The sequence below is a fragment of the Ailuropoda melanoleuca genome, chromosome 14, assembly GCF_002007445.2.
Source record: "Ailuropoda melanoleuca isolate Jingjing chromosome 14, ASM200744v2, whole genome shotgun sequence".
Taxonomy (NCBI): domain Eukaryota; kingdom Metazoa; phylum Chordata; class Mammalia; order Carnivora; family Ursidae; genus Ailuropoda; species Ailuropoda melanoleuca.
The window spans coordinates 39140235-39150435 of record NC_048231.1 but is presented as its reverse complement, the minus strand read 5'-3'; the positions used below and the strand labels follow the sequence as shown (position 1 = coordinate 39150435).

Here is a 10201-nt window from a genome sequence, read left to right as displayed (position 1 = left end):
CCCGCACAGCCTCCCCCACGTGACCCTCCGCGCCAGGGTGACGCATCGGTGACCATCCGTGAGCCCACGCTGACACGCCGTCACCCCGAGTCTGCAGTTCACGGGAGGGTCCCTCTGCTATCGTACCGTCTCTGGGTTTGGATGACCGTGTAGTCACACCCCTTCTTAGAGCGTAAACCGTCGTCAGTCAGGGCCCTGTAGAATCATGATGGTGGCTGGCCACGTGCGCTCAATAATGGCGTGATCGTTTATTATCATTGGGCTTTTAATACAGGTCGAGAGCTATGAGTTTTGATTTTCCTTTTAAAAAGGGATCAGGAATACCTCTACTGACGGCCAGTTTGTCCTCGCAATGCCTCTCCCTCCTGCACGCAATGGTGGCCTATGATCCCGATGAGAGAATCAGCGCCCACCAGGCCCTGCAGCACCCCTCCTTCCAAGAACAGAGGTGGGCTCCTGTGCAGCCCCGGGTGGTGGCAGGAGCTGGCCGTTGATGCCTGGGGGGCACGAGCAGGGCTGGGTGGGTCCGGGAGCGGCCTATCCTGAACTTGGGTGCCCCCGAGATGTACCCCTCGCTCTTTTCTGGTGTAGCCTCCCGAAAGGAGGCGGTCAGTGGCCCGCGGCCGGGCATGAGGCTCAGTGGCTGCTCTGAGGTTGAGCTGCTCGTTGAGGCTCCAGTGGTCAAGACTCCAGGAGGGGCCTGTTGCACAGCAGTGACAGCAGGGTGAACTCGCTGTGGGTTGGGGGCACGTTGGTACCTGGCACGGGAGGAGCTGCCTGAGGGCGTCTAATCCCGCACCTCGGGGCACTCGTGCCAGGGTGAGTGTGGCGGTGAGGCGGGGGCTGCGGGCGTGTGGCCGGGCAGTGCCCACACGGGATAGACCAGCCTGGGAAGGCGGAGAGGGACATGCAGGCATGCTGTGCATGCTCTCAGGGGAGCACGCCCTCTCTCCCCCTTTCCTGCAGGGCAGCTGAGAAGCAGGCTCTGGCCAGCCACAGAAAACCTTTCTTTCCAGAGCGCCCTGCGGCATCAGAACTGTTCAGTAACAGCTGGCAAATTTCAAAGAAGGACAGAAAGCAGGTACTGAGTGAAGTTAGTGAGCTGGAAATGGCCTTTGTAGGTGGGACTGGATGCCCTCAGGGGTTTCGTGTCTCTGCTGAGNTTTCGTGTCTCTGCTGAGGACGCCCCCCATGGCAGGACAGACCGCCCCACCCGCCTGAAAGGGGCGCCCATCAGCGAGGTCTGACCCTGCGCCCGTGATGTCTCTGAACTAGGATGCAGGGAGCCCGGCTCGATCGTTCCTGCCCCTTCTGTCCCGCTAGCCGAGGGGGAATGGCAGCGCCCCGTGTGTGCAGGCCAGGCCAGGAGAGGCGGGATTCTCCCACACACAGGTGCCAGGTTCTCTGCCAAAGCGCTTGGCAGCTTTTACCTCCCTGTGCCCTCCAGCTGACCCTACCAGGGGGCACAGAGAAGCTAAGCTGGCCCTGGTGACCCTGTGAGCCAGTGGCAGGCCCCCACACCCCCACATGCGCAGCCGGTCTCGGGGAGCGCTCGCCTGGGCATGGACTGCTTCGGAAACAGCAGCTTCCTTTTGCAGTCTTCTCACCCCTGACCGCCCCAAGTGGTCCCCGCTGCTGTGCCCCACCAGCTCCACGTTCTGTGCTGACCGCGCGCTGTGTGGCGACTGTGCCCTTCGGTCACTCATCCCAGCATCAACTGCGTGTCACTTTGTGCTAGGAGCTGAGGTCACCAGTACATCTGCAGCCAGGCCGCCTGCCTGATGGCTCCATTCGGCTAAGAGGCTGAGCAGTTCAGACCCAATCTCCTGGTCTCTCCCCCCAGACCTTCTTTCCCCCCCACCCCCGCCTTCCCTTTAAGGGTGGAGGCAGCTCTCCCCCCCTGCCTTCCCTTTAAGGGTGGAGGCAGCTCCCTTCCCGCTGTTCAGGCCCCAAAACATGACACACCAGCCCCACCTAAGCCTCCCTCACTTTGCCTCCCGACTGCTGTCTCTGCTCCGCCCTTCCCTCCGGTGAGACATTTGTCTGACCGTGTCACTCCTGCCCGCACCCAGCACAGTCCCTGCGCCTCTGGAGGGGCCACGTGGGAAGCCTTCCCAGCCTTGAGGGCCATAAGGTCCCATCACAGCTGTCCTCTTCTCTTGCCGTGGACGATCCGTAAATGAACAGTGGGGCTCTGTCCCATTAAAACTTTGCACACTGCGATTTGAATTTCATGTAGTTGTTACATGCCATGAAATGGTTTTCAGCTATTAAAAAAGGCAGGGTCCCTGGGTGGCTCAGGTGATTGAGTGTCCAACTCTTGGTTTTGGCTCCGACTGTGATCTTGGGGTCGTGGGATCGAGCCCTGTGTTGGGCTCTGGGCTCAGCAGGAAGTCTGCTGGAGATTCTCTCCACTCCCTCCCAAATAAATAAATAAATAAATAAATAAATAAATGAATGAATGAATAAAATATTTTTTTAAAAAGTGAAGAAATTCTTAGCTCACCAGCCACACTGAAGCAAGAGCATAGGCGGGTTTGGCCGACCTCCGCAGTTAAAGCAGGGGTGCCAGCACAGCCGTGGCCCGTGGAGCGCTGCTGTGACCGTCTCAGTGGCCTCCCTGGCGTCAGGCCAGGCTACAGCCAGCTGCCCTGTGGGGCAGACCCCGCATGAGACTCCAGTGTGAAGGCTCTGCCTCCCCCGGGGGGGACGCTCCAACGAGCAGCCGCGTCACTTGGGTGGTGGGGATACCGTCTAGTCACCGTATGGTCACAGCTCTTGGTCAAGTTCCTTTAGGCGAAAGTCGTGCAGAAGAGCCTCTTTTGTTTTTCCTAATTTCCGTAAAGGGGACGCCATTATAGGTTCGACTGACCTGTGTTTTGTTTCAAGAAACAGTCCCTAAAGCCAGAGGAGGACCATCCCAAGAGACCAGGACCGGCCTACCTCATGGAACTGCCCAAACTGAAGCTTTCGGGGGGGACCAAACTGTCCTCCTACTCCAGCCCCGCGCTGCACTCCGTGTTCGGCCCGGGGGCCAACAGGAAAGTGCCAGTGCTGAGGCCCTTCAAGTGCGCTGGCGCCGACCAGAAGGTAGCCCGTCTGGCCAGCTCCCCGTGGCCCGCGGCTCCCGGCCCGGCCCGCTGAGTGTCTGCTGTTTCCCTTAACAGACGGATGCGCAGAAGGACCTGAAGGCCAACCGGAAGCAGTACCGTCTGCCCACGATCGAGAGGAAGGGCGGGGGGTGCTGAGCAGCCCGGGCGGCTGCCTGCCCGGAGCGTGAGAGCAGGTGTGGCCCGGCCGGGCCCCGCGAGTCACCTCCGAGCCTCGGATGGAGGGCTCTGGGAGAGGCCCGGCATCCCCCGAGACACTGCCCCGCAGGCCAGCCGTGGCTGCGGGCGTCCTGAGAGCAGCTGTCCTGTATGTTCCAGTCGAATACATTTGTAAAACCACCTCGTTCTGGGGTTTTATTTCATTTTTGTAACCTGAGAATTGGGGAGCAGAGAATATTTTGTAATTTTTAAAAATCTGAATCAAAACAGAAATGAGAGTTCATATACTGTATGATTTAGGCTCGGTTTCACACGGGCCCGGCACGCCATGCCGCCTGTAGCCCGTCACCAACAGTGTGTGGCACGTCGCAGCTCACAGATCATGCTCCTGGAGCTTTATTAAAGAATAAGCTGTCGTACAGTATTTTAATATTTTCTGAGTTACACATGTGTCCTGACGTGCATTTCTTTATTTTAGGTCTTGTGAGCATGTTTGGGGAAGTTATTTTGTTGGGAAGGCTTTGGTTCGGCTCAGTTTTGTGGCACGTGAAAATCCAGTAAGGACTGAATAGAGGCTCGGCCTGGTTGCGCCATGGCCTCGGTGCCCCCGGGGAGCTGCAGCCGGACGAGGCGGCCAAGCAGGAGGCTCGTCGGCGCACCGGGCTTGCCTGCGGCCACCGGCCCCCTCGCGTTAACTCTGGAGGCCCCGCTTCACCCGTGAGTAGAGCTGCCGCTTCCTGCCGGCGCTTTGCTCTGCTGGCCGGACGCCAGACCCTCGGAGCCCCTTTTTGTCTTGGGATGTAGCATAATGACACCTTCGTTTTCTTATCTTCACAAACTTACAACGTTAAGAAAAAGCAAATTTCCCAGGTTTTAGTCGTCTTGTTTCCTCTTTTGAGACAGATCTGTGACATTCTTCCACATGCTTTCCGGTGGCCACCCCGTCTGAGCCACCTGCCAGGTGGTGGAGCAGAACCAGGAGTCCCAGGCTGGCCAGGCCGTGGGGTGGATGCGGCAGCCTGGGGAGGGGCAGGCGGGAGCCAGCGTTTCACAGGGGTGGGTGCGGGTGAGCGCGGGGCAGCATGGGTATGGGCCACACTGCGGCCCAGGAGCCCAAGAGGGGCAGATTCAGGACCAGAAACAAGGTTTTTGGGGACCTTCGGAGCTGGGTGCACATGAGGAGGGGCTGGGAAGAGCTTCCTCTGAACCCATTTAGCACCCTGGTGGGGTCTTCGGGAAGCCCTGTTGTGACGGGGGGTGCAGAGGGGGGCACATTGCGGGACAAGCAGGGTGCTGCTCTGCCCCCTCGGAGGATCTGGGAGTTCCGGGCCCCTGGGAGCTGAGGCAGGGGGAAGGCCGGAGCCACGGGGTGCTGAGGCCCCACAGCAGGCAGGCTGGGGAGACAGGAGCCGGGGGAGACTAGAGCTGGCTCCTGGGATTGAAGGGGGCCCTGCATGGCCAGTGAGCCCACACTCGGAACCCAGGCAGGCAAGGCTGCCGGAGAACCAGGCCCCTGAGGGGCAGTGGCTCAGGGGGCATGCTCCTGTCCTCGAGGACTGGCTCTAAGGACATATTTAAGGACTGACAAGAATTTGTGTATTTAGGAAAACTGTTACCCCTTAAAGTGTATACAATTTGAGGGGGAAATCTTCAGAGTTCTCCCACACACCTTTCTGAGTAAGCAGATTTGTCCCTCCCCATGGAGGGCCTCTCTGGGACAGGCCAGGCCCTTGGGGTGTGACCTGTCCACCAACCGAAGCTCTTTTGGCTTCACGTTGGTCTCTGGAATACCAGTGCTGTGAAGCAGCCAGCCCGGAGCCGGGGGCCCAGCCACCCCAGGCCCCACAGCGGGCACGGCTGGTGCCTCATGGAGGAGCAGGTGGCACTGTGGCCACGCTCGCCCTCCCTGCACCCACCCACCCGCACTCAGCACGGAGCCGGTCACCGGGCAGCAGGGATGGCTCCGGCTCTGTGCCCGGCCTCTAGGCCCGGTGCTGGGCGCGGGAGGCCGCCTCCGCCTGCTGCCAGAGCCCTGGCAGGTCTTGGCTCACTGCAAACTGGAGGCCCGCGGAACCTTTGCGGGCAAGGCTATTCCGGAGCACTGGAACTGTCGCCACAAAGCTCCCGAAGGGACCGGGGTCAAAGTCGTGCTCCCCCACCACCCTGTCAAGTTGGCTCACTGCACAGCGTTTCCTGGGCACCTGCCTGGTGCACCAGCCTCGCTCTTCACCCACTGGGCCCCCCAGGGCTCAGCCCGAGAGGGCGCGAGGCAGGGAGGCGCCAGCTCCCACAGCCCAGCTGCTCCTGGCGCCGAGGCTCCTCCGAGGGCGCTGGTCCGGGGGGTCCGGTTCTGACAGCACCTTAGCGTGTGGACCTGCCTGTGGAGTAGAAAACGCAGAGGCGACGCCACCCAAGTGACCTGGGCGCTGCTGCTCCCTGCCCCCCGGCGCTCAGGACTCCCCGGGGCCTGCCATGTTTCCTCTGGTCCAGCCACGGGGCAGCCAGCAAGCTCGCGGCCTCCACGTCCTGGAGCCCTGGCCTCCTCTCGGCTTCCCTTAGACCCGTCCCCATGCGAGCAGCGTGTCTTCACCAGCCCCTACGTGTACGAAGGCTCCAGGCAACCAATAAAGGCAAATGCGAGTTGTGCTGAGCCTTCCCCGGCTTCGGACCAGGTGACGGGCCCCAGGGCCGGCCCGGTGTCATCGGCCCAGGTGCCATTGGTCCGCAGCGGCCGCGAGGCTGCGGCAGTTACAAGGCAGTCTGCTTTTGGAAGCCAACTCGGGCTTCTTGGCCGGGAGTCAACCGAAGGTACAAGAGCCACAGATTTGTTCCTAGTACAGACGCATCGACAGCAAATCGGGGCCTGTCTGACGCTTCGCTCCGGAGCCGGGGTGAAGGGGAACGGGCAGGGGGCTGAGCCGGGACTGTCCCCCTCGAGAGCTGTGGAAGCTGGGGAGCACAGCCGGGGCATCTGACTAAACTGAGCTTGAATTTTAACACACGTGCTATTCTCGTGCCAGCCAGATTTCCACCTGTCACTTCACAGGAAAAGGAGACAGCCCCGGGGGTCACAGGATGAACTCGGGACTCCGCAAAGGCGGCCTTTGCTGACCTGCAGCAGCAAGTGGCCTCGTGTGCCCCTGGACCTGCGTGGCTGGGGTTTTGTGTCCCTGTCTAGGAGCCAGGGCTTTGGTCACGATGACAGACCATCCAGCACGTGCAGTTTTAATACGCAGGTCGTTTTGAATGTACACGATAAAAATTCTCTTTCCCTTGAAACAACAGGGTGTCTGACTCTTTCCTGGCATTCACCTCCCCCAGAGCGCCTGTCCCTGGGACTCGGGCTCCACAAGCTGCAGGAGCTTCGGGGGCCCGGCCTCTCCTCTGAGAAGCAGCCGCGGCCCGGCACCGCCCGTGCAGCAACCCCGAAAACAGTGCAGCTGAGGCCGTGCGCTCGATTTCTGGCCTCCATCGTGGGGACAAGCCCCAGATTTAACGTGCTCGCTCGGAGAAGTGTGTTTCGGACACTTTGTGGTTTACGGTCACACCAGATAAAAATGCCTTCCTGGGGTACAGCTGCGGACGACGGTAAGAGTGACAGCCTTCTGCTGGGCGTTCCCTGCCACTGGGGAGTCCCCCCGAGTGTGGGCGGGACCTGCACTCAGAGCTGCTCCCAGGCTGGCCTCAACGTGACACCCATCCTGGGTGATCCCCGCAGCCGACAGAGCACGCCAGACTCTCCAGGGGCCACGACACACGTGTGGTCATGTGTGGCCACAGGCTTTCAGCAACGACAGGTGCGCTCAGGGACCACAAGCAGGGAGGAGAGGGGTTCGCTGGGCCGCACGCACAGGTGCCACCTCCCGATGGAGGCCACAGACCGTGAGCCACAGAACTCTCCAGATGAGCCCCGCTCGAGTAGCCTGTCCTAGTTTGGGCTTCCAGGAACAGGGTGGAAAAAGGACGAATCATTTTATACCAAACTTTAATTGAACAAAAGTTACATTAAAAATTGAGCCAACTTCACAGAAGATAAACAAATGGTATATTCAAGATAGTTTTAATATNCAGGAACAGGGTGGAAAAAGGACGAATCATTTTATACCAAACTTTAATTGAACAAAAAGTTACATTAAAAATTGAGCCAACTTCACAGAAGATAAACAAATGGTATATTCAAGATAGTTTTAATATTAATTTTTTTCGTGAATTAGAAATATCACTCATAAATGATGGAAATTACTGGTGAAGTAACCATGTCCCCAGTAGCAGAAACACATCATTTATACATATAAATACAGAGCTGACTGCATTGAAAACAACGGTATTAAAATAAATGTTAAGATTAAAAAGAGCATTTCACACCCTGTAGGGCCGTGAGTCTGTGAGACCCATATTTAAAGTAATTCCCTAATAGCATTAAACTATTTTAAGTGCAATTTGTAAAAATCTATGATTGCAGCATCCATCTTCCTGAATGACAGATTTAAGTCAGAAAGCAACAGCTTTCTTCATGAGTGCATTCCAGGTTGTCTCTGACCACCTATGTATAAAAACGTCAGTGCAAAAAGAGTGAAGTACTATTTATAACACTTGAGTTTAAGCGGACTTTTTGTCCAAGAAATATTTTATTTTACACTATGTATATATGTATAGATTATATATTTTTATATGTATATTTTATATATAATATATATATGATATTAATTACACTGAACTTCTGAGTAAAAAGCAAGAAAATCCTCTTATTTTTTACTGCAGCTCCGAAAGAATGATTTAAAAATGGGAACAGCTTCTTTGGGTGAATGGCAGAGAGCACCCTTCCGAGCAGGCCCACAGGTCCTCGCATGCGACTCTGGGTGACTGCCGCCTCCGGCGAGTGTCCACGTTTCTGTCTCCGTCTGTAGCTCCCTCAGGGTCGCGTCAGGGCGAGGGTTCTCAAGCGGGGGCGGGCCACTACACTACGGTTCCACCTGGAGAGCTGGCCTGGTTTTGGGATGACAATAAACCCTGCAAACAAAGCAGTTTACATTAATCCAGCAAAACACGGGGCAGCCAAGAAAGCCACACTTGTCCTTTGCCAGAGGTTCACATGACCACAGTTAGATTTCTGTCGGATTGTTAGCCACTGTTTGAACAAATCCTCCATTTTTCGTCTACTTAATTCTCATCCATGTCACTGTGTGACAGTCCCAGCAGATCAGGGTCCACTGGAGCCGGCCCTGGCCTGGGTGTCCTACGGTGGGCAGGGCTGGCCTGGGGAGCAGCGGGCGGCTCTCGGGGCCTGGACTCCTCGGGACATCATGAGCCCGAAGGCAAGGGGCAGCTGGCCGGTGGCCAGTCGCCACCTTCCCCAGAGGCCGCTGCTCAGGACCACGGTGAGGCCCCAGGAGAGCTCGGCCCTGGCTCACATAGCAGCGGCCTGGAGCAGCTCATGGCGTTGCCCGGGGACCTCATGCCCTGGCCCCACAGCGGGTCGGCCACCACAGACAAGCTTAGCGCTTTCTAAAGGTGTCTTCCACCTGCGGGGCGCGGGAAGGCTCTCGCTTTCTCTGGTTGGGGTGTGACGCTGGCGTCCCTCTGGCTTCAGCACCGGCGCTTGGGGCTCAGCGGGAAGACAAAGAAGGATCTGGGCCCTGGGCTGCTGGATCTGGGGACAGGGTGCAGGAGGTGGCGTGTGTGCCACTGGGGTGGCCCCTACTGAGAGGGGGGAGGCCTGAGCTGGGACCCCCCTGACAACTAGCCNGGGTGGCCCCTACTGAGAGGGGGGAGGCCTGAGCTGGGACCCCCCTGACAACTAGCCCCAGACACGGCAAAGAGCATCTACATTTCTCCACACTCACTGGGATGCAGTCTCATCACAGTTTTGAGGTTACAAGAGTGTGACACTGAAGCGACAGATTTCCAGTTCTGTGAACATAAACTTGAGCTGTCCTAAAAAGTGTTTCGGTTGGTTAGTTGATGACACAGGACAAGCCTTGAGCTTGAAGCCAACGCCGCTGCGTCGCACACCCTGGACCCGTGTGGGTGCAGAGGCGAGGGGGCTGCGTGACGCCACCCCGCAGCTCTGCCCACACTTGCTGGCGGGGTGGGGGGCGGGCGGGCTGGGAGACTCGCTGTCCCCCCGTGATGCCTTCTCCCTCGCTTCTCACAAGTGGCGGCTGTTCATCTAGTCACGATCAGGAAGCCAAGAGCAAAGGGAGTGTCACCCGGACCCCTGCTCCAAATCTACAGGAGCTCCTTCCCTGGGATCCAGGAGCTGCCCCCGGAAAGGAGCACAACCCCGGCAACTTCCATCGTGAAGCGTCCCCTGTGTTTCCCACACACAGCCCTTGGGGGTCGCCCATAGACCCGACCCTGGGCCCTCTGCCTCCCTGGGTGGAAGCAGCAGCTCACCAAGGGAGGGGAGCCGTAGGCCCATCCCTCCTCCCGGCCCCTACGGAGCTGCAGGGAGGCCGGCAAGGTCAGACTCCACTTCCACGGTGACAGTCGGTGACAGTCCGGAGTGAAGAAGCCTTTATCACAAGAGCTCTGCCACCACAATCAAGGTTTCGGGGGTTCGGATTACAGAAAGTGGTTTCCAGGAGCTAAGGGATGTCCAGGAGCAGTGCCAAGTCTACAAAATGAAGAGGTCCCTCTTCTCTCCAAATGAGAAGAGGGCTCTGCTCCTGCCGCTGAAGGGGGAACGGAGACCCAACCTGGGGACAGAGCCCCAGCCCCACGCAGTGCTCCAGAGGGCGGTGACCGAGGCGCCCACAGTTATTTAAAGACTCAGGACAGGGGCACCTGAGTGGCTCAGCCGTTAAGCATCTGCCTTCGGCTCAGGTCATGATCCCAGCATTCGGAGATCGAGTCCCGCGCCGGGCTCCCTGCTCGGCGGGAAGCCTGCTTCTCCCTCTCCCACTCCCCCTGCTTGTGTTCCCTCTCTCGCT

General features: G+C 58.3%; 2 protein-coding genes across 9 annotated transcripts in view; one reads left to right on the top strand and one right to left on the bottom strand.

The window, feature by feature from the left end:
- The window catches only part of MOK (MOK protein kinase), a 52142-nt gene extending 44812 nt beyond the window's left edge, over positions 1-7330 (top strand). The window contains exons 9-12 of the mRNA XM_034642173.1: positions 275-448; positions 967-1081; positions 2890-3090; positions 3168-7330. Coding sequence (XP_034498064.1) covers positions 275-448; positions 967-1081; positions 2890-3090; positions 3168-3248 — 571 coding nt within the window. The 3' untranslated portion in view covers positions 3249-7330. The remainder of the gene's footprint in view (positions 1-274; positions 449-966; positions 1082-2889; positions 3091-3167) is intronic.
- A 109-nt stretch (positions 7331-7439) lies between these two features.
- Positions 7440-10201, bottom strand: part of WDR20 (WD repeat domain 20) — a 64883-nt gene continuing 62121 nt past the window's right edge. For all 8 annotated transcript variants that reach the window (XM_034642717.1, XM_011224504.3, XM_034642718.1 and 5 more), the window contains one exon: positions 7440-8279. In XM_034642717.1, coding sequence (XP_034498608.1) covers positions 8226-8279 — 54 coding nt within the window. In that variant the 3' untranslated portion in view covers positions 7440-8225. The remainder of the gene's footprint in view (positions 8280-10201) is intronic.